At 44.3% G+C, this 24,478-nt stretch overlaps 1 protein-coding gene across 3 annotated transcripts in view; it reads left to right on the top strand.

The window, feature by feature from the left end:
* Positions 1 to 24,478, top strand: part of mgat5 (alpha-1,6-mannosylglycoprotein 6-beta-N-acetylglucosaminyltransferase) — a 76,799-nt gene that overhangs the window by 279 nt on the left and 52,042 nt on the right. Inside the window, exons 1-4 of one of the 3 annotated variants that reach the window (XM_027291849.1) lie at positions 1,662 to 1,851; positions 4,577 to 4,769; positions 11,250 to 11,734; positions 19,726 to 19,890. In XM_027291849.1, the coding sequence (XP_027147650.1) occupies positions 11,494 to 11,734; positions 19,726 to 19,890 (406 nt within the window). In that variant the 5' untranslated portion in view covers positions 1,662 to 1,851; positions 4,577 to 4,769; positions 11,250 to 11,493. Of the gene's footprint in view, positions 1 to 1,661; positions 1,852 to 4,576; positions 4,770 to 11,249; positions 11,735 to 19,725; positions 19,891 to 24,478 lie in introns of those variants that run through there. The other 2 variants (XM_027291848.1, XM_027291850.1) reach the window with 2 other exon arrangements.

Below are 24,478 nucleotides of genomic sequence, written 5' to 3'. Positions count from 1 at the left end.
TGTGTATACTGACGTAGTGATGTGAAGTGAAACCTTAATATGATGTGTATCACATTGCTTGACCCATGGCCTGGATTTTTTCTTTCCTGTTTACCTGCTACCTCTTTTGTTTATTTCACATGAATGTCTGCAGCTATAACATGCTAAAAGCCTTTGCCTGTTCTGCTAAACCTGTTCGTAAACCAGTTCTCTAGCCTCAGACAATCTTTTATTCCTTTATTTTATTTTTAAAATATATTTTACCTTTTTACTGTCCTTTTATATTTTCTTTTCATCATCTTTTAAATATGTTACATTTTTACGTTTTTACTTTTCTGCGTAGCCTTCTGTTTAGTCAGCTGCTCTGTAACTAAACCTTTTTTTTAAGAATTGCTACTGGATTACTCCTTAATTACTCCCGAACCATAACAAGTCAAGTCAACTTTAGTTAGGACAATTCCAAGGGCCCACGACAGACAGGGGCCCCAAAAAATAGGTAAACACCAATATAAAATTAATAAATCTGTGGTGTGTTTAGGCTGGGGGTTGGGCTCTGTTTGCTCTCTTTACAGAGATGGGTGTGGTTTGCTGCTGTTGCTGTTATTTGACGACTCAGCCCTCTGCATTTTTGGGTCCAAAACCATCATCATTGAGTATATATATTTCTAGTTGCTAGTACAGTGGTCCCTCGTTTATTGCGGGGGATACGTTCTAAAAATAACCCACAATAAACGAAATCTGCGAAGTAAGTTTTACAATTATTATACATGTTTTAAGGCTGTAAAACCCCTGACCACACACTTTTATACACCTTTTTACACACATTTTGTACAGTACTCCCTTAGTTAATCAGGACGCAGAACACACGTGCGGTTCTCCCTTAGCCAATTTAGGACGCAGAACACAATGCGCGTTCATACTGTACAGTACGCTGTTAAAAAAAAAAGAATGCAAAATTACACTGAAAAAATCCGCGAAACAGTGAGTCTGCGAAAAGTGAACCGCTGTACTACAAGACACAAAACAGTTGCAGGCCTTTAATTGGAGTTATGTAAAGCTTTTGATGGGGTAGTTAGGTCCTAAAGATGTGATTTTTTTTTGTCATGGGCCCCAAAATTCCTGTATGGCAGTATGGACATAATTAACAGTATTTACAGTATACACAGTGAGGTATATCAAGAAAAGAAATACAGTCGTCCCTCGCTATAACGCGGTTCACTTTTCGCGGACTCGCTGTTTCGCTGATTTTTTTTTGCGTAACTTTGCATGCTTTTTTTTTTTTACAGCTACTGTACAGTATGCGCATTGTGTTCTGCGTCCTAAATTGCCTAAGGGAGATTTGCACATGTGTTCTGCGTCCTGATTAACTAGTACAAAATGCATGTAAAAAGGTGTATAAAAGTGTGTGGTTAGGGGTTTTACGGCCTTAAAACATGGATAATAATTGTAAAACTTACTTCAAGGATTTCGTTTATTGCGGGTTATTTTTAGAACGTATCCCCCACGATAAACAAGGGACCACTGTATATCACAATTGGCTGTGCAAACAAGTTAAATGCTTAAAATAAGTAACTATGAAGTATTTATTTGTCATTATGAAATAAAAAACAAAAAAAAAAAAAAACTGTTTAACATTTTTCGTTTTCCGCGGGGCTCGTAACACGCACGCGGTCCCTAACTGTCACTCTCGCTCTGTAAGTGGGCAGAGCGAGCACAGAGGGCTCGTGCGCCGCCGAGGCAGGAATCTCGTGTCGTTTTCGGTCCCCGCTCCGCACAACGACGTCTCTCCGCTCGCCCTCTGCCTGGATTTTAACTCTCATTCCCCGCATTGTGACACCACTGCAACCACCGGAGAGGGGAGGAGAAGAAAAGGTAAAGCCTCATTTCGGGTTTAAAGGAGGAAGAAGAAGAGGCGCAGTGTTTTTAGCTGTGTGTGTGTGTGCTCGGGAGTGGGCGACTTGTCATTGCGGCGGTATATAAATATAAATATATATATATAAATATATATATGTGTGTGTGTTTTGTTGTGGAAACGAGCGGTGGTCGACCGTGCTGGCCTAAACAAAGCTAACGTGGAAGTCCCGTTATAACAAAACAAAGGCGAGTCGGTGATGAAGCTAACGGCGAGGCTAGCTCGGGCAGGGGGAGGAATCAGGACGTTAATCGCCGCAGCGAGAGGCGAGCTGTGTCTCTGTGTGTGTGTGTGTGTGTGTGTGTGTGTGTGTGTGTGTGGACGGTGGGGGTCTCTCTCTCTCTCTTTTTTTTGTTATTACACGGCAGGTTTTAGCCGGTTAGCACCCAGAAAAGAAGTGAGTGTGTCTTTTAGCATCATTACGGTCTCGAACAGGTTGTTTTAACGTCACTGGAAGTCACGTCTTGGTGGTTTTGGAGGTTGCAGCGTTAATGATGGACATGCAAGCTACTGTGTGTGTGTGTGTGGCTATTTTTAAGTGGTTATTACAGCAACTGTGTGTGTGTTAGAGCTGCACTTGTGTTTTATTTGTCTCTGTCACTGTTTTAACAGACAAAGCTTTAAAGGGGGGAACAGTAACCAGGCAGCTAAAGGAGACTCTCACATCTCACATGACAGGCTGGGATAGTGATCCCTGCAAGTACTTGAGTTATTGAATGGGTGTTGGAATATTATGTGTGTTTTTTTTTTTTTTATATTTTTTTAGGTCACTTCCAAACAAGTCCACTCATTTCCAGCCTGCCCTCCTCCCATGAGGCGTAATCAGGTTAACAACATGCTTGATTTGATTACACGAGATGGATCCCGTGTGTCATTATCATGCAGCCCTCCCTCCCCAGTGTGATTGTGTGTGAGTGGTCAACAGATGAGCAGCGACAGCTATATCTTTTTTATTCATTTTATTCAATCTGACCCAGTCCCTCGCTTCGTGATCCTCGTCTAAAGGCTTGAGAGCTGAGAGTGTGTAGCGACCATCCCGAGGTGAACCACAACCCCCCCCCCTCGGCTTTATAAAGAGCTCTTTCAGCCACCTTTTTTTTTTTTTGCCGGAGCTCTCGGGATTATAAATCCTGAGGAAAAGGAGCTTTGCTTCGGTGGCATGCTTCACTGGCAAGAAATCGTTGCGAGGGTGTGCGGCGATGAGGTGGTGGAGCTGCAGGAGGAGGGGGGTCGGTTGGATGGAGAGCCAGCAGAGGTGGCGGCGGTGGTGGTGGAGGGATCGGAGGGAGAACTGGGCTGTGTTGATGGATGCCATGCAGGGAAGTGGAACACTTGGCCTTTCTGTGATTAAAGGCCTCCTGTTCTCGGAGCACAAACACACTCTCACACACCTGTCTTCTCTTACTTGAGGTTTTAAAATCTTTTTTTTATTAAAGAAGAAGAAGCCACGTTGATTACACTTTTTTTTTTTTTTTTTTTAAAGGCAGAAACCTCACTCCACCTTGGCACTGCCGCTCTTTTCCCCCCCATCGCGCTTCTTTACAGTCGGCCTACTGTTCGGAAGCTCTGCAAGTTGCAAAGCTTGGTAGGGCGAGTCACAAAGCCCACTGAAGAGGCAATAAAAGGAAGATTAGGGCCTTTTACGGCAATGTCAAACATGAATCACATCCTCAGTTTCATACCTGCTTTTTGTCTCAGACGGGGGAATATTAAGCTGCTGTTTAATAACCTAACTACCATCAGGGAGTGGGATATTACTTGGTATGCTGCTGCTATCAAAAACTAGTCGGACCTCCACAGCTGAAGGCAGTGGATGCATCCGTGTCGTCGTATTCGATGACATGAAGAAGACGTTTTGCCAGTCCGGACTTCTTTTGAGGGTTTTAGAGGAATTAGGATTAGTTTTATGTGTGTGTGACTTGGACATGCAGTGCAGACGGCCGCAGGGTTTTTATTTTTTATTTTTAAATTTAATGTAGTCAGTGAAGGCCCTCGCTGGGTAGTGTGTATGTTTGCATATATATCATTGCATAACAGTTCATTGGCCTTTTTTTAAACGCTGCACTTGCACGTTGCGGTGCCCGTATGTGCACCTTCTTTTTTTAAATCACTTCTGACTTATGTTTTAGATATGAATCCTCAGCTTCTGTTGTGATAACAGCAGAGCTTGTGTGCGGTTGTGACAGGACAAAGCAAGTGTCAAGTTAACCCCTCAGCACTTCATCTTGCCTTTTTTCTTCTCCGTGCTTTGCGTGCAGGCTCGTTTTTCAGCATGCCAGTCTTGTTCAGGTGCCGATCATCTCCAGCAGACATGCTGTGTGGCAGGTTAAACAGCAGCAGCTTCCCCCTCCTGTGCCCCCAGAACAATCTATGCAAAGTTTTACAGTATGCAAAGAGCTTTTGTTGTTTGTCTGAGCGCCGTCTTTTAGGTCATCACTGTGACTTCCTGCGTTATAAGTGAGACCACAACAATTTTGTCTGCTTCCTTTTTGTGTTGGGTTGAAATCAAAATTAACTCTGCCGCAGACAGCACGACTTAAAAAGAATCGAGCGTTTTTTTTTTGTGTGTCACCTCCTCCTTGACTTACTTTTCCATGACGGTGATGGTGTGAAATTCAGCATGTTTTGTTTCTCCCAAAAGTGCTGAGGTGGTTCCTTTTTTTTTTTCTGTGTGTGTGAGGACAGTCAAGAGTTCACTGATTCTCACCAGCGCGTGGGAGAACCGCCAGGTTTTCGCTGGGCCTCTCCAGGTGGAACCTGAGCGACAGGATTCCCAGGGTTGGATGCTGGACCTCTCACCGCGGAGGTCAAGGTTGTCAGATGGCGGGGCTTCAAACTCAGCGAGGACACGTCAGCACAGGACATGCCCACTGTACCTGTAAGGACAACCGGATGTTGTGTAATAGTTAAAATATATCCGATCATGTTTAAAATAACTTCAATTAAATGAAACCCCACCTGATCCCTCGAGCTCCTGCTTCCTAAACCAACCATAATATTTTGAATATGTAAATTTTTATGCAAAACTTATGAAATGGGCGCCATTGCAGAACAGTTTTAGATGATATTATTCTCTGATGGTGTTAGATCTTGCTATCTGGTTACAAGCTGGATTCACACCAGGAAGGTGGTGGAGCCGCAGCAGCAGGGCCTGTTTTCTCTGGAGGGCCTAATGAATAATTAAGAGGCGGGGCTTATGTGAAGAAGTCCATTAAGATGCAGAGTCACACCGGTCTCCATGGCAGCGGGGACATATCATCAGGATCATGTCTCTATCGGCTGGGCAAACAGGCCGAACTAGCACAGCCAGTCGTGGTCTGGGGAGAGGACGGACATGAACTGTTTCTCCCTTTCCTCGATGAGTTTTTTTTTTTTTTTTTTTTTTTTTTGTACTTGATACTTGAAACTAATCCCTAAGACGTGAGGCTGTGAGGCGCGCGAGCCAAATGGACGGCTGTCGCAGCACGCGTGAGACAGAAAGGTGGGTCATAAGTTTGGCGCGAGGCCATCCCGAATCTTCATGATTGGCTTTTGTCTCGGCCAAAGTTTTCACCGTGGCGAGTCGACAGAAAATGACTTTGCAACAATTTGATATTTAAAATTTTTGAGACACTTTTATGTGGGGAAATTTCTCCAGCTTATTTCCATTTGAGGTCATCATTTTCTTTGTTTTCTGTGATCTGAGTTACACTTCACACCTACCACCGACACCAAACTTTTCAAGGGGTCTCAAACTGTGGTGCGTTTTTATTTTGTGACCAACGGCAGGACTCTGCGGTAGAAGATATGCGTTTCAAAACGAAACCATTTAACCCTGCCAAAGAAGAGATCCGTATCAGTGACACACACAGTCAAAATTCAGTTGACAGTATGTCACCATGATCATGCAGAAAGTCATTATTCATGATCTACAGCAGTAAAGTTATTCTTTAATGTTCTTCTTGCGACCCCAGCGAAGACAAACACACGAGTGCGGCGCGGTAAAGTGCAGCGAGAGCTGCCGTCAGTCACACTTGGATTCCCCCTGCGTGTCCGTGCAGCGCCGACGATGCGGCATGACAATGGGTTACTGTACATGTCAAGTCCGTGTGACTTCATGCCCACAGATGTTTGTAAAAAGCCAGTGTGAGCGTGAACAGAACAAAAAGGGGCAACAGTCTTTTCCATTTTCACCAGATGAACCAAACTAGGACAGAGAACAATTCATCTGCTGCTTATTTTCTATTGTTTGGTCCATTAAAATGTGCCTCACAAAGCTTGACTGTTGACCAAAACCAAACAATATTTCATTTACTATAATGTAAGCACAAGAAAACACACTATGACCTTTCCATACAGGAAATTTCAAAGTCGCTGGCTGCCGTGAACTTACCTGACTGTGAGACGTCTCCGTTTATATTCACAGTCGATCCATAATTGATGGCCGAGGCTCCATCTCGAGCATATTTCACTTACTTTCTGCGGTTATGCAACGAGCTCTTAGTGTATGTTATTTCAGTTCACTTCATGCTTTCTCTTTTTAGACTCGGGCTAATGCACTGGAATCTACTGCAGATCACCCTCGGCCTGCTTCTTCTTCTTCTTCTTCTTCACCTTTTTATTGAACACACCACACTCCTGAGGAGGTTTATTTCCAGCTCCAATCAAAGATGCAGAGAGTCTTTACCTCGCCTCGGCCATCTGGCCCGGACTTAACTGAGTTCAGGATATGACGGAACAGGGGCAGAGGTTATGCGATTAGGACTCTGTTGGAGAGTATTAATATCGTCGTAATATCATTGTCCACTCTAAATCCCCGTGACTTCCATAGAGTAAAAGCGCTTGATAGCTGCCGTCCTTCTTGGTATTTGTTAATCTGAATGAATATTTCCTGAAAGCTGGAAACTCTTCTGTTATGTATGCTTAGTCGGGTTTCTCTGTCGCCATCCGAAATAGAAATCGTCTCAACTTTCAGCCCGGATAACAAGCTTGTTTTTATTTCTTATTTTTAGTTTGCTGTGGAGCTCAGGAATATTCACTTCCATGGAAATCTTCTTGTGTCCGGCTCCCGATCTGTTCTTTTTTTTACAAACACTGTCATTGATTTTGAAGTTTTCGCCTTCGTAACGCCGCTCACGACAGGAAACCGACCCGCCAGCTGTCCGAACGTCCGCATACGTGCGTATTGAATGTGTAAATCACTCGTCCCACCTTGATTATCAACAGATGGTCTCCACTTATTATGCGACTGCTAAAAAGCAATCAGCCGCACCGGCTCTGATTAATGTGTGTTTTGTTTTTAGATTTGGGTTTTTAATTTAGATGAATTTGTCATCTCTAGTCTGGATTAAACTTTCCGGTGCACCAAGTTCACAGAGCGTGGTGTGAAAACCCAAAGACTGTCCAGGAAACCAATTACAGATCTTAAAATAATCAGCGTTTGCATCGTAGTTCTGCTTTTTTAAGCCGACTTTTTCCCGTCAGAACACAACCTCCTCTTTCCATGCCTGGCTGGGCGTATCAGTGCCAAGGTGTAGTTGATACTAAACTGAGCAACAAATGTAGTTTTCAAGCTGAAATTTCAGCCGTAACAGGAGAAAGTTCTTTTTGTAGCGGATTTGGGAGGGCAGTAATTTCTCCCAGGCCTGAATGATTCACTTGTTTCTGTCCTCGCCGCCTCTTGAACCTGCAGGTTTTTCTGCCCCGACAATGAAAAAAGCATTCAGCAGGTTGTTTCGTTATCATCTCGAGTTGCGAGGGATCATATACTCTGCAACCTCAGCTGGCTGTCAACACACACCGTTTCACTGCTGCTGTTGCCGCTGCGAGCCAGAGGGCTCCCTGCCAGACAAATTAAGATCCTGAATTGGAAACCAGAAGGTAACTGAGAGGAGATATATGCACTGCCGGGGTGTTGAATGGCTGCATCGCCCCCCTTTCTCTCCGGATTATAGGGCACAGCCCATGATTGGAACGCTTCCTAACAAAGGAGTGATCGCTTTCAGTCTTAAATAAGACGAATGGACACAGGAAATCAGGCCAGACAAGAGAGCCAGCTCCGGCTGAGATTGTGTGTGTTCGCGAGCCGAAGCGGCTGAGTCAATGTATTGTGTGGATTTTGGCTCGTGCTCCTTACAGCACTGTACCACGGGGCAGTCTGAGCGGCGTTCCCTCTCTCTGATAAACAGCCCCAAAGCCTCCCATCCTCCAAAAACCAAGCGAGCGCTGCCAGCCTTTTTTTTTTCCTGCTCTCCTCCTCCGAGCGACTCCCGAGCAACGAGAGACATCCGATGGTATCGGGCGCCTGCAGATTGCACGCCGCCACTGCCAAGGGCTTGTCTCATGAATTCACAGTGGAGCGAAGAGATTTCTCCCCCCTGCTGAAAGCCTCGTCTCGCACACATCATAAAGTTAAATTCTAAAAGGAAAGACCGCAGGAATCCAGACGAGACAGACGGCTTTGTCCGCGCGGAAAACAAACACGAGCCGTTGTCTTAAACGGCCGAACAGTTATGGTGTGTCATAACCTGCTGTGAGACTCCAGTCCTGTTGGAAGCTGCTTGCAGCCGCCTCTGACCTATTTATGAAGCTGATGGATGTAAGGTGAAAAGAGGCTTTTGTGCAGGCTTTCCTTTTTGTGCTTCTTGGGAAGGTGCAGATGATTCTGACCATCTCTGCCGCAACACTGACTGCTTAAACGCGCCGATTTTAATAAATATGGACAGGTGAAAGGATTCTCGGGTTGTGTTTTCGGCTTCCTTCGCAGGCGGCTTGTGGTCCTGACCTGGTTAGAGCCGCTTTTTGAAAGAGAATAAAAGGGATGCGGTTCAAAAGCAAAGGCTGCAGAAATCCCCCTCCCCACACTTTAGCCTCCTTTTTTATAGCGACAGCGGTTGAATGCAGATGAGAGAACATCCTTTTCTTCTGGCTCGCACGCATCCAAAGTTGTTTTTCTTCTTTTTCTTCTTCATGCCCTAAAGCCAGACGCATTTCTTCAGCCACGCATACATCGCCTCGAAGTTATCAGTTAAGACTTCTTGAACTGTTTAATGGCTTTGTAAAAAGCCGCGGGGCCGCCTCATTTCGGGGGTTATTGGCAAAAGTTTTAGATGGTTTTTGGCCAAATGTTTTGTTGTTGGCATGGCTGCGTTCAATCAGCAATAAAAAGAAGCAGTAGCAAAGCAGTAAAATGGCAGATTAATTCGCCTGGCAGGCTTTGATCTCGCAGACCTATGAAGCTGCTCACAGTGCAGGACACGGCGAATATCGTCTGATCAAGCATGCAAATATCTGCCCATGAACTTCCACATCTGACTTTTTTATTTTTATTTTATTTACGGCATTGACGAAGCACTTCACAACACACGTCATTGTTTTGTGTCTACAGTAAACTCTACTCTTAATAGTAGTCGCAAAGGGAAATTGCATCAGCGAGGTGCTGACGCAGTTGCAAAATAAAAATTTCGGGTGCAGGAAACTAAGACGGGCTTGTGGTTTAAAGTGACTCAGATAAGTCTTTACACTCCCACATCCAGATAAAATCGAGGTGATATTTACACTTTCGTTTACGCTTGAGCTTGATTCCTTGAGTCCTTGGATTGCTCACTGGCACGGTTAAAGTTGGAGTAATTTTTTTTTTTAAGCATCTGGCTAAAATCTGTCAAATTTCAGTCCATCTTGAATGCGTTCACACTTTGCTTTTTTGAGATCGAATAGCTGCGTCTCTGCGTCATCCAACTCCATCACACATGGTGTAAGGTAACCGAGGTTATAGACATGACTTTCATTGTTTAACATACCCAAGAGTAAGTACTCAGAGCAAGTGTATCGGTCGAAATCTTCAACCCAAATGGCACATGACCACTTCTTTACCGATAACAGCTGCTGCTTTTTAGCGCTGAAACAATTAATCCGAGGAAATATGATTTTTTATTTTTTTTCCTTTGTCGGACGGGCCTTCTCTGGACGGCTGACAGTTGACAAATGAGAGGAAATGAGGGAAGAAAGTGATGGGAAATGAAGTCAGCTGGACACGAACTCGGGATGTCGTGCTACCACGGTTGGCACCTTTCCCTCAAAGTCGATTTTTAAAAAAAAAAAAAACAGGAAATCGTTTTTTGTTTTGTTTTTTTCAAAAGAAATGCCAAATCATGTCTGACTCCACCCTCTGAGATAAGACTGTTTGTAGCTTTTCTGTTTACATCATTGAAAAAATGGAGCAATCATTTTAACCACATTACTTTGGACTCTCTGAACTTTTGATGGATGAAAGTCAGGTTTTTCTGACATTTTATAGACTAAAATATGAATATGATCTAGTAAAACTTTACCTGGGCTGTGATCATTTACCTCCCACACATTTCTTTGTTTCTTTCATGGGTGTAAATGAGTCAAAACTTTGACCTTCTTGACAGATCACACACACTCGAGCCCTTCTTCATTCGCCGGGGCAGAAAAACCTGTTGAACATTTGGCATTTTTTAAAAAAAAGAAGAGAAAAAAACAACAGGTAAATATAGAAACAGGAACCTATTTAAAATTCAGTCCGTGTTCCTGCTTGTCAGCGAGGAAGATAAATCGTAGCCTATCCAAATGTTTATACATTTTGAGGGAACTATAAACCCTTCTTGCATAAATTGCACGCAGCCCCATCAATCACGGAGATCAGGCTGGGTGAGACAAGGCTGTCCCGTGTAGCCTCTCTTTGTCGAGTCAGAGAAGCATTAAACTTTAAATTACTTATCATGTTTTTCGCCAGTAGTTGCAAGTATTCTTGTTTTTAAAGTCTGTATCGTTTCCACAGCAGACATAATCTACGCCAGCGCTTATTTTTTGAAAGAGATTTTAGTTGGATGTGACAATATGTGTTAATAAAATCATCCTTTATTGACAAAACAAGGTGAGGAGAAGTTCCCCTGCATACTCTCTACACTGTAAATTCTGATGTGTCACCGTCACACAGATCTGTTGCGCTCACGTCGAACACCTCCACCCCTCCGCGGTTGGTTCCTTGTTCTCTAAACCGTATTCAAATCAAATGAACTTCACCATGCCCACACGCTGCAGCTGTGCTGTCATGCTTTGTCATCTCGAGTGTCTGGTTTCTGTCTGTGAGCTTGTTTTTTGAGGACAAATATGGAATTATCTTTGTCCTTTTTATCATTGTGTGTTTAATATATTGGGGTTTTGGACTAAATAAGCGATCTGACAATGTTATTTTGAGCTCTCAGAACTTGTAAGAGCCATTGTTTTAACATAGTTTTTTTAATTTTGTGATTAATGGCTGCAGACTCACTGTCTCTGTCTGGGATTGGCTTGGGAGGGGGAACTTCCTCATTTTATGTGTTTAACAGACTGACTTTCCTCTTCTCTCCTGCAGGATGCATCAGGCCGGACTCAGTCCCCTGAGATGTTACTGAGCGACGAGGATGGGTCAGAAAAGGAAATCGCACCGGTGAGGCAGACGAGCCGCGCAAACCACCGCAGCTACACAGACTGACACGGCCATGCCACGCCTGCCCTCCTGATTCTCCTCCCACACCTCTGCTCCTTCCCTCGGTCAAATCAGACTCACGTCAGCCACCCCCTCCCCCCTGCCAGAAAACCCCCTCTGTCAGGTCAGCATGGCTACACCTTTCCTGTGGAAGCTGTCGTCCCAGAAGCTGGGCTTCTTCCTGGTCAGCTTCGGGTTCATCTGGGGCATGATGCTGCTGCACTTCACCATCCAGCAGCGAGCCAGCCACGAGAACAGCGCCGTGCTGAGGCAGCAGATCCTGGACCTCAGCAAGCGCTACATCAAGGCTTTAGCCGAGGAGAACCAAAGCGTCATGGACGGGCCCTATGTGGGTACCATGACCGCTTACGGTGAGTAGCCGGTGGTTTTTAAACTCTAAGGTGTGATGCGGGAAAAACTGCAAGCTGGCGAAAACGGGAAGTTCTTGTATTGATTTGTTTTGGTATAGCCGGAGCTGCAGGAGTGGCTCACGGAGACCGTCGAGGTACTTTAGAAACCATTAGCGCTTGATTGCTGCAATATGGGTCAAACTTTGTACTCCAGCAACATGATACACACACATGACGAACACCTCCAGCAGTATCTGTGACGATGTCCATAAATCTGTTTAGAAATCAAAGAGGAAGACCTTATGACTTCAGAACTGCTATAACAATTATGATGTTTTATGTTTTCTTAGTAGCCAGTGTTGGATGTCTGAACATTCATGAGTACACTGCTAATTCATTAAACATAGACTAAAACAGTTAGAGTCAGAGCCCACAGTCAGTGACGGCTGTATAACTTTATATCCCTCAAATTATGGGAAATGTAGTCATACTGTGAGCAGTCGTTTCTAAAGAGGAAGAAGTCAGAGTTTATTGAGGAATGACTCACCAAGGTATGTGACCTACTTACTTGCCTTTTTTTTTTTCTTTGACGCGACTTTCACCCAAAGTGCCATCTGTCACGAAAAGACGGCAAAGCCCATCAATCGGCCTCATACGAGAGACGTGTCTGACATATCTGGAAAATCCAGAGGCGTGGTGAACGTGTACGGGTTTCTAGCGTAGCAAAAGTGAATGTATTTGTGGCGCTGCGTGAGCCAGGCGATGAAACCACAAAGGAGCTCTAACAGAGTTATGATATAAAGCTGCTCGTTTTTTTTTTTTTACATCTTCTTTTAAATTGGATTGAACCGTTCCACTCGTCCACCTCCCCGAACACGACATTGACTATATTCATGAAACCTTATCTGGGAGATTTAACGCTGATACAGCTGCATTGGAGCATAATACCATAATAGCACAGGTCCAGAAAAACCATCAATAAGTTATTCATGCCATTAATAGACCTGTGTGGCTCGATGGGAGGCTTCATTAGAAACCTGAGATTGGAATTGATTGTTCTCTAATGCCCAGAGAAACAACAGGATACAGTAAAGCTCCGGGAGATTAAATCAGCTCCCGGAGAAAATAAAGAACACAAAGAAACAAGTGCAGCACTCGCTGAGTGTTTGAAGCCCTTTTGCAGGAGCATCGGACTCGCTCTTGTTTGTTTAAACGCACATGCAAACATGCGGGGTAACCCAAACCCACTATGTAAAGCGCCGCCGTACCCAAACTATGGCCAAGAGACACTTGCACTTTTTCCATTTACTCGAGCAGCTGGAAGGGGAATCAAATCTCGCCATGCTTGATCAAGCAATCATTCGTGTGTAAGTCAAGATGACTCAAGATTAGCTCGGTTTGTACAGCAGATGCATCTATACGCTCCGTTTACATAACCGTGTGGTTCATGTGGGGCAACCCAGTCCACATATTTTCCTGGAACATCACCCAGGGTTTCCAGGGAACAAGGGGTCCTGTCCAGTTTGTTTAGCATATGATGGATTGATTTTTAACGGCGCTGCCGGAGCTGCAGCACAGTCTGCTGACCGCCGTCCAGCAGCCCATCAAAATCCATTTCATGTCCTTGATTAGATAGGGGAGGCAGCAGGATACTTTGCGCTTCCTGTGTTCACTCACTTGGTGGATGATTTGGCCTGATATGATTGGTAATGAGTTTAAGGGGAAACAGGGTTTTCTTCTTTGCTCCCCATAAATGACCCATGAAATCTTAATGCATCTGAATTTAATATTCTGTCTCCATTTGGAGCACAGTTTGAACATTAGATGGGGCCGATTGTGAGAAGCACACCTGTTGAAAAGCATGAAATAAACATCTGGGGCCTCTTGTACGAATACTTGCGTGGATTTCCTACTAAAACTTGGCGTACGCCAGAACCCGGAAACTGTCGTAACGCACAAAAAATATCAGATGTATCAAAGTGTGCGTTCGCATGGATCCAAGCACGTTTCTTTTGTACATGCCAATCCACGTGGGAATTGAGCGCATGTTGCAACTCCTCCCTGTCCACGCCCCATTTACCTATGCAAATCTATTTAAATAGACCCGGACCTGAGATTCACCTCTTTGTCCGATCAGATAACGCGATAAACAAAGGAAAACAATGAATTTTCACAGAGTCTGAGCTAAGTTCTATGAATGAAGTGGAGATTCTGTTTGGGTGCCCTGTCAACAGGGATAATATGACACAAAAAAAAGACGTGAGTGGGAGCGTGTTGTGTGAGGCTGTAAATGCCGTGGGATGCGAGCAGCAGCGCACACACACAGGTGTGGACAGGTGTGGACAGGCGTGGCGCTGCGGCTGACATTTTTACGCCCGCTTTTACTGACAAGAATACTGAACACAGGGAACAATCAGGGGCTTGTTAGAAGCTCTGCAGCTCTAATTTCACCAGCAGAAAATAAGAAAACCAAAAACATGAATATTTGAATGCCACATGCCCAAATATGCACTGGCACACTGGCACACTGGCACGGCTTCTGGGTAAGTAAAGAGTTTATTCGTTTAATTGTCCCGTATGTAAAGCAGCTTACATACGGACAATTTTAAAACGATAGAAGCCACCCATCGCGCACCGTGCCAGTCTCCAGCCTGTTCTCAGCAATGCTGTTAGTCATAATGAATGGTCGTGCGTTGAAACCAGGCCACCTTGCCCGACATGTTAGTTAGCTGCATTCGCGCATCACATATGATTTGAACATGATGGAATGAAAATGTTTCCTCTAACATAAAAAAAAATCTCTGTGATTTTTATAGCAATGTGTGTGCAGTCAATAGCTCCGATTACATCAGGGAAACTGGCTCCCGCTGCAAACTGCGCTTTAATGTCGGCCTGTTCAACAGCACTGTATGGGAATCTGATGTACCAGGAAGACATCGGATGATTCCGTCCCACACAGCTGGCATGGCTCAGGGTAACTGGCACACTCCTGACCGATCGCCAGCTCCCGCTGGAATGTCCCTGTTGCCAAGAACCCCGCGTAGTCAGGCAGCCGGCCCGCCGGCCCCCGTTGCGCTCTCGGGCCGGCCGCAGCTCTGCAGTAACTCCAGTAACACTGGCCTTGGTAACCGAAATCGTCTTATGACCCAATTATCATGGTTTGCAAGTAAATCCTTGCGTTCCTTAAATCGCTCACGGCGGTCCGTTGCAAGGTCCTCTAACAACGCTAACGCTGCCTTTGTTAATATCATTTTCTTCATCACATTGTGCATGCTTTTATATCCACTTATATAATTGCAAACATGTGGGTGTGTTAATTGTTCTAAGTGTGCCTCTGATGTGCACATCACTCTATGACTACTTTTTCACATTATTAACAGTTTTCCCAGCGTCACCTCTAAGTGTCGCCAAAGGAACAATAGCTGTAGAAAACGTGCGTACGACAGCTATGAGTTGGCGTGGGGCACGCACATTCTCACGATTGTTTCACGTTTTGATACATTTGAACGTGAGCGTGGGAAGGACGTACGCCACTTTTTGTGGCGACGCAAGCTTTGTACATGAGGCCCTGTCTTGTTTTTTTTTTAAAGATAGAAAACAAACATGATTTCACAGATTATTAGGAGCAACCATGCATCCTCTTGATGAATACTTTAATTCACTCCAACTTTCTGTATTCATGTTATTGCACAGTTTAGCCGATCAAAACTCACAAAAATATTCTGGTATGTTCTCATTTATCTACAATTTAAGAAAGCTTTTTCATTTTTTTTCTTCATGAATACAACGAAATAAGAGAACACAAAGAAAACCTGCAGGTATTCATAGTCAGAACAGAAACAGAAACAAATCTTTCTTGGTTTTATATGTAGGAATTATGGAAATTTCTGGGAATTAACTGGTAATTGGGGGTAATTTAGTAATTGGGGGGTAAACGAGCATCACAAGAACCTACTAAACGGTCAGTGAAATGATGCTATGGCTTATTTTGCATCTAACTTATGAGCTATCTATCTACTGTACGAATACATTTTCATGCGCCGTTTGCAAGTTAAACATTAATACCATATATCAAATATATTTACCCCCCATAATCATCAAAACTTTGTCATCCAAGGGTGCATGTAGGGGGCGTGGCCTCAGTACCCCTGCGAAAGTGCAGGTGTGTACCTGCATGAAATCTGCTTGTTTAAGTCAAGCTCAAAAATATTTTCCCCAACTATATTTAAGTCCCCTGCCAATCTTAAATGTAGTAAATTCACCCTTCCCATTAATTCCCATAGAAATCTATGGTTGGAGATTCAGTCTTTTCCATTCATTTGGTATTTCATACCCCAATATATCTTTTTAATTGTGGCACTGACACCATCCCAGAAGACGTGTGCACAGTTAGCCTCTTGGCTCCCACGTATCCACCAAGAATAAAGCTTTTTGTTGGGACGTCCTCACCGGTTCACATAACCGAGACTCAGTTCGCATTGAAATTATTATACGCAGGCTCTCATTTTACTGCCACGGGTCTTTGGCCTGTGTGTCATTATGTCTAATACCCGAGCTGACCTGAATGGATCAAATTATCCTCAGCGTCAGCTCTGATACCCGAGGAACAGTAGACGGGCGGAAAAAATGTACACCATAAGTGACAATTACTTTTTGGATTTTCCCCATTCCAGGGTATTAAATCTTTGAGAAAATGATCTTCTGTTCTGCCTTCACACAGTTAGCTTCACGGCGTTTTATTGTTGGTGCAAGGAGGGAATGCAGGGCTGTCACTTATGTCTATAAATTAGTAAACAAGTTAATTTTGGAGATTGTTTGTCATTTGTTTTTATGACATTGTTATTGTATCGCTGCTCTTCTTGACCGTGACCGCTTTACTGATTTATCATGCGTCATCTCTGTCAGAGCAGCTTTTTCTTGTTGAGTTATTTCATGCGTAGTTCAGATGAAGTCCACATTTTAGATAAAGACATGTCTGAGAATATTACTTTGACAGGAAGTTCCAATAGTCACTTGAAGATATGATTTTTAAAAAATATTTTTTACTTGTGAAAATGGCTCATTTTCTCATGCCAAACTGCAGTTTCACCCTTGTTAGTAAACCTTTTTATGCAATCACCAATTATTTTTAGTTGCTTGTTTTGCCTGACCTTCAGTCCAGCACCAGACGACATTCAGGTAATGATCATATGAGACTGGAAAGGACACGTCAGCACATCGGCGGCAAACTTCTCTCTTCCTGAGGCCTGTCCCGAGGGGATGTCATACATCTTTTACCTCCACGGGTAAAGTCAGACGTGACAAGGATGTGATCTTTCCTGTTCCAGCCCTGCTCACCCTGAAACTGAGCCTTGGGCCCAGGGCGCGAGCAAACACCTGACACCGTGTCTTGTTACCACGCAGTTTCTTTTGGGGCGTGGACACACGGAATTACTTCTTTTTAATGCTGGAGTGATGAAAAGTGTTCATATCATTATCAGCATTAAAGTGTTTACCGCTGCAGGATCTGTTTGCAACTGCGTCACCTCTGCAAAGAAATATTGACGTGCAGAAATGCATCCCTAGGTGTGTTATTACTCACCTGGTAACTTGGCAGCACCATCGAGCCGAAGCACGCAGCACCATGGACACTTCTCTAACACACTGGCTAATAAGGGTACTTGTAATTTTAAAACTCGAGAGCCTTTTCTTGCTTTTAATGTCGCTTCGGGTCACTTGCCTTGATCGGATTCTTGATTTTTTTTTTTTCACCCACACAAAACCTGCAGATGGCTGTACACAAGATAATCTTAACTTTTGAGGAATTGGTTAAAAATGAATTCAAATTCTAATACCTTCTGTTTGATGACATTCATGCATATGTATGTGCGATGAGACGTGTGCATAAAAGGAGCCAAATCCACAGAGGCAGCACTGTTGCACCATGAAGCTTAACTTTACCTTCAGCCAAACCAATTTGGCAGCAGCAAAATATTAGATTTAAACTCCGTACCCTGCAAAAACCTCTGTTTAAAATATTGCGGATCCATCAGGACCACTGGTAAATTACCAAAGAGCTCACCGAGGTTAGTCTCTTTTTTACTGCGATGACCATGGAAGATAATTGGCTGGTCTTATCGGCATCTCCTATAATTATGCTCGTTAATTTGTCGGGGAAGAAACGAGCAGTTCTGAGCCCAGCTTAAATTCTCATCACCGCTGGTTGATGTGAAATGCATGCTCGGATTCTTGGTCCACACAAGTCAGAAAACCCTTCTCGTCTGGACTCTATTTGGCTCCATGTGGCCTTTTTTTTAAATCAGAACCGTGCTCGGGCTGTGACTGCAGAAGTACAGACAGGCCTCCTGTGTTAGTGTACTTAGGAAAAATGTTTAAATTTATCTTCCAAGATTGGTAGATTTGTTGCCTTTTAAAAAAGATAGCGTCACATCAGAAGATAGTGCGAGACAGACATGAAGCAGAAGAAGTTTCCAGTCGTAAAGTATGTTGACGTTAGCTAAGATATTAAACCAGCGTGCTGAATCTCTCTGATGTACAGCCTGAAGTCAGCAGGCACAGGCCTGGCGTGCCAGAGGTGAACAGAGGGGGGCATTAACTCTGGGCTCACCCTTTTTTTTTTTTCTAATTATGTTCAACCCAATAGCTTGGCACAGCCGCCGCTCCAAAGCTTTCCATTTGGTTTCTTCCCCTTGGTCTCGCTGTGCCCGCTCCCCCCGTTCATCTGCTCCTCCCGACGCACGAACTCGCTCCAAATCAGACAAAACGCTCTGGTGTTTTTTGTTTTTTTTCTCCACTTCCCACGAATCAGAACTGGCGCGCTCTGCCAGGTCCTGGTTGTGCACCCTGCCAATCTGTGTGATGTGATGAGAGCTGGCGTGTCAAATGCAGCACGTCGAGGGGAAAATGTGCCGCTTGTATGTGATAGACAAGCTGCAATTATCATCATCGGAGGAAAGCGAGCGTGATGCACCCGGGATCGGTTCTGTACACATAAATGCTATTGCATAAATCAATATACTGTGAGTTTGATTACGACGGAGGTTTTGGCTGTAGACAAATAGCATCATAATAAAATATTTGTATTGTTACAGCGGCAGCTTCACATTTCTGTAAATGTCACGGCTATACCCGCAGGTTACAGAATCTGACAAATACCACAATAAATAAGGTCAAAAAAATGCCATGCCGTAACATTTTCAATGTATGCCCTATCCGTCTCATTACTGGACAGCCTCCCCTCCTGCCCCATTCCACCATTAGCTGTGTCCTGTGCAGATAAATGCCCACAGAAATACAAAGACCCAAATTACACAGCAAGGTCACTCGCAAAGACGGCCCCGGCCCCAGTTTTACATTTAAATCAGCCTCGAGCCGACTGGCTGAAATTCCCAGATTTGTCGTAGTGGGAAATGAAAAGTCCACAGTTGGACGCGCTGTAGTTGAGCATGATTCATGCATGTATTCACTGTAATGATAAGCTGGGAGGGTTCTGAATGAATTTAAATCTTTCTCTCAGTCAGAATGAATTGCAGAGTTAATCAGACGCAGATAAGGACATGCTCTGTTCAAAGAAAATGTACAGTCACTCTGAAGACTGAACTACTTATATTTATCAGACACTGCTGTTGGTGAAATCATAGCACTGTATCATGGTTTGTTAGTGATTTATGACTTTCTTATCGGTGGTTTTGTTCGCACAAAGTGAGAACTAATGAGCTGATGTGATGAGAAATCAGTCCCCACACTCAGTCACTTTCTAAAAAAAGTGTTTTGAAGACTTAAAGGTCCAGTGTGTAGAGTTTAGTGACCTCTAGTGGTGAAGTATCATTAGTATACTTCTATGTAGAGCCAGACTTTTAATACAATGCAAGTGTCAGGCAGCAGAGTACATGGGAGGTATGAGATTTGGGAATTTAGCGATATATATGTGGGGAATTTGTGTCGCCTCTTGTGAGATACTCCAGGTTTTTGTTTTTTAATCCCACTAACGTGATTCACATTCTCGCTTGCAGACTTGAAGAAGACCCTCGCCGTGCTGCTGGATAACATAATGCTGAGGCTGGGCAAGTTGGAGTCCAAGGTGGAAAACATCTACAACGGCACGGGAGGCAACCTGACCAACGGCACCAGCACCGCCACGCCCAGCGCCACAAACGCCGAGAAAGTGAACGTGGCAGGTACGTGTTGTCTTTCTTTTTTTCTTTCTTTTTGCTTTTGAATAGTCTGTGCGCATGTTGGCGAAGGAAGGAAAAGCTGCGAGGATTTGTACACATCTCGTCCCAGAGGATCGTGGTTCTCAGAGAAAAGGCGCAAACAGAGCCGTCTCTCTCCAAACTCATCCTCTCTTAAGAAGTTGGCCTCTAAAGTGTTTTCTCCTCATGAACTGTGAGTCATTCATGGGCAGGGTTGCACTGTTTCTCCTTCCATGGAACAGAAACTCTGTTGTCGGGGTTATGAAAATGCGTGTTGACCATATAGTAGCTGAGACCAATTAAAGAAATGACGATAAGCTGATTATGGATGTTTTCTAACATTCCCCGGGGCGTACAAGCTGCTCAGCTCTGCCAGTATTGCACAGTGCACACCAGGCACTTTATAGGACCAGACCGCATCCTTGGACATAATTCAAATAAGGCCTGCGTTCACGCTGCATGACCCTTTTATTAGTTTTCATTGATTTTCCTGCCAGCTTTCAGATGATGAATTCAGCCCAGTTGAGAGAGAGAGATGTTTTTTTTTTTTCTTCCTGCGATCCTGGGAGTTGTTTGTGCAGTATTAAACAGTGGGAATGTGGAGCCTGTGCTCTGAAGCAATATATGCAGAATTGGATTAGGCTGATTGAGTTGTACAAAGTCACATTTGAACGAATCTTAATAACAGCTGCGGCACTGCTGCTGCCGACTCTCAAACGTTTGTAACTTTTTCTCTTTTAAGAAGCTGCGAGTTAGCCCGCAAAGAACACGAGCATCACATGAAAGAGATCTTTATCCACAATTAACGTCAAACACTCGATATGAAACTCTTAACTTCCTCGTTTCTGATAAAAGCCTTTTTCTTACTGACAACAAACCATAATGCCACATCCTTTCACAGTATCTGCAACCCCTCGCAATGTGTGGATCTTGTTTCATCTGGTTGACGACAAAACAATCATTTAGTTTTGGTTACTTTGTCAGAGCGCTTCTCTCTCGTCCTGCCATAAACCTTTAAGATTAATGAAAGTTTAATCCTAATAAAGTTCTTTTAAAACCACAAACATTTAGAAGTGTCAGTAGCTCAAAATAAGTTGATTAACTGATTAATTGATCAGCTGAAAATGAATTTTTCGACGTTAAAAATGCCCAAAATTTGCCAGCTGAAGCTTCTTAAATAAGGCTTTATTTTTTGTTGTTACATTGACCTGTCATGAAAATGAATAACATTGTAAAATGTTTTATGGGAGTCCATAAAACCATAGAAAAAAATAATTAAAGTCCTTAATTACAAAATGTAAAAATAGTCTCCCCAGGCAGAACACACTGTCTCCTCAGGTTGTGTGTACAAGTGTGCGCACCCAAGTGTGTGCACTTTGTACACACTGCCTGAGGAGACAGTGTGTACAAGTGCTGCTTCTCTTGTCTGCTCTCAATCCGGCCATTGTGGCCTACTAGAGAAGAGACACTAATCTCATATAGCATTGTGGAGGCACTCTTGGCTTGAGCTCCTGTGTTGTGCAGTGCACATGGACCACATGTGACACGTGTCAATAAAGCGGCCGCTCAGCTAAAGCCTCCTGCAGACCCCCCCAGAGAGACAACATTTGGATCCCGAACGCGGTTCAAGCTGATAAAGCGGCAACTGCAATTCTCTTGGCAACGGACTAAAAGCCCCCCCAACGCTCCAGAGTCTCCATTGGAGCGTGTCTCCTGTCTTGAAGTGGGTGGCAGGTAGCGGCGTTGCCAACTCCGCTTGTGCTCCTCCCTGACTGGAAGGCAATTACCGAGATAGGAATCTGGACAGTGAGGGGAACACGCCTGGCTTTCAGAGAGGCTGCTATCAAGATGGAGCGGAGCAGCGGTCCAGGGGCTGCACCGTTTTCACCTCGATTGTATACATTTTCTTAGCCAAGGACTCTGGCACGTAAGACCGCTGCAGAGGAAGAGGGGGGCGGCGAGATTTAAAGAGCAAGAGTGAAGGAAAAAAAACAATGTGGCGGGACGTGATGGAAATATGGTTTTTACGTTTGGAAGGTCGCAGTCTCCTCATTACTCTTGTTCTGACACCGTGTTTTCTCTTCGAGCTGCAGGCGGCGGAAGTTAAAGTCACATGCTTTATTCAGAATTGGTCATATTTCATCTTTGTACAAAACCCACAGGGACTTTTTGTGAGTTAACGGCATCACACCTGACAGGAAAAAAGAATGCTGAAACTCAGTAGATCGGCGACTCATCACAGTGTCGACTTGAATATTTGTTGGATCAGACAGAAATAGTAAACACATAAAAGACTTGCTCTGTTGGGCTTCTGAAACATGCAGGGTATTGTTCATAGACACCCCGATAGCTCTCTGAAGTCTCACGTTGCACAAATAGGTTGAGGATATTTAGAAAGCAAAATATTAATAAATAATCCAAATGTTTAGGGAACTCTTCACAGAGCCTCTCATTTGTTTACGGTGCTAAAGTTAAGAAAAACTCTGAGTATGTCTCCCGTGGCAACAAAATCCATCCATTGGACAGACGTCGCTTATTTAACAGCGTGCCTTTGACACAGGTGTGTCCAGGACGGAATGCATGATGCATCAGGCGCTGAGCGATGGATATTCGACATGAGCCTACAGATACTCTCCTCTGGGGGAAGAGGTTAGAAAAGCAGCCAGTATCTGGCTTGACCATCGTTTGCCTCACGCAGTGCGACAAATCTCCTCCACATAGAGCCGATGAGCTCGCTGATTACGGCCTGTGGGATGTTGGCCCGCTCCTGCAAAGTTGGTGGACGCCGGCAGGAATTGGAACACGCCGTTTCGAGAGCATCCCCAAACATGCACGACGGGTGACATGTCTGAAGTACGCAGGCCATCGCGTACGAGGCGACGGCGTAGCATGTGCTCACGAACACGGATTATAATAGATTTCTTTCATCCGAAAGACTGACGTGTGATCAGTGTTGTCCAACTTCTCCTTTTTTTTTCTTCATCGGGCTGTCGTTGTCAGCTAACAGCTGCACACACATGGCGGAACACTGCTTCTTTCTCATGAGCGGTCATCTCACAAAAATGTGGCTCGCTCTCATTACTTTACAGTCACACTTCATCGTGTGTGCTGTAAAAACCGCTGCATTGGTACTAACATGTCACGTTTTTTTGTTTTTTTTTGTGGCTCGCTCTGTCCATGCACAGGAATAGCTCTCGGCCTTGTTGTGCTGTTGCATTTAGCCAAGGACAACGGCCACAGAAGCCCCCCTTATCGGATCGAAACAAGTCGATCTGGCCTCGGTTGGCGCTCAGCGGGAGGCAGGTGGGACTCGGTCCAACAAGCCAGTCTGCGACGCCTCGTCTTGCCATGTCTCGCTGATGTGGCTAATCAACCTCCCCAGCAGTGTTTCATCTGTGGGCCGGGCCCCATGGCATGGAAATGTAATCCCCTCCTACGCGCACACACACACACAAACACACACCCAGGCGTGGAGACAGATGTAATGAATGGTCAGATGGTGATTTGCAGCCATCTAACAGGAGCCTCCCTTTCCTCTTCTTCCATTTTCTCCTCTCTCTGATATATTTCTCCACCCCTCGCGAGTGTTTAAAGCTATCAGCGTCCCTTTACATCTCAGCTGCTGACAGTTTGGTTTGATTTGCAGCGTCCTGTCTTTGTGACATGGCATTGTTGTGTTTTTTTTTTTTTCTGTAAACAGAGACCCGTGCTTTCACAGCTCAGAGCATCCTCACTGCTTTGTCTCTTTCAGCTATTGATCCACTCACATCTCTGTTTCAGTGAAAGATGAGCTCCAAGGTCTCAATGTCAACAATGGAAAGGGACAAGGACAGGGTTTCTGCTGGGGATTGCAAGTGCCCTGATTACCTTGTGATTTCATTGGTCGCTGCGCCTAATACTCCTTTTTAAACACTGGGCTGACGTCCATACAGTATCCAGCCAAACAAGGGGCGAGGAGGTTGATTTAAAGCGTTAAACTCTGGGATTGTTTTCCTCCAAAACATAACATTTTTTTTGCCATTTTAATCCTGGAAAACATCTTGTGAGACTCTTTTCGATTCGGAGTGGAGTCTGTGCTCTCCATTATGTTCCGGTAGGCCTGTTTACTTCTTCAGCACACAGGTCGATACTAATAAAGTACACACACGCGCACACACAGACCCACTCAGTGCTAATAAGTTGCTGAGAGATGCCGTCTGCTCGCGCACACTTTGAAAACACTCGCATGAATATCGACACTCATCACTCGGCAGGCTCATGTAAATGTTTGCAGCAGCGTGATTAAAATCTGAAATGGAAATCATAGTTCAGCAGCGGCTTGTTCGCCTCGATGCAGCAAAAAAATGGACGAAGGGCAAAATTAATTAGAGGAAATATTTATGTACATTGTAAAGTTGTTGTTTTTTTAACTTAACAGTACAATAAACTAGTTGAACGCTTTTATTTTGAAGCAGCGACAGCCTGACTAGTGGACTCCGCCACTAAATAAAGAAATAAAAGCTCCCATCCAGAAAGCTAATAACTGAATCGCAGCAAAAATGGAGTTTGGATTTCACAAAAGTCTTCAACTTGG

The sequence above is a fragment of the Larimichthys crocea genome, chromosome XIX (genome assembly GCF_000972845.2).
Source record: "Larimichthys crocea isolate SSNF chromosome XIX, L_crocea_2.0, whole genome shotgun sequence".
NCBI lineage: Eukaryota > Metazoa > Chordata > Actinopteri > Sciaenidae > Larimichthys > Larimichthys crocea.
Note: the sequence above shows the minus strand (reverse complement) of the source record. Positions and strands in the feature narration are given on the sequence as shown.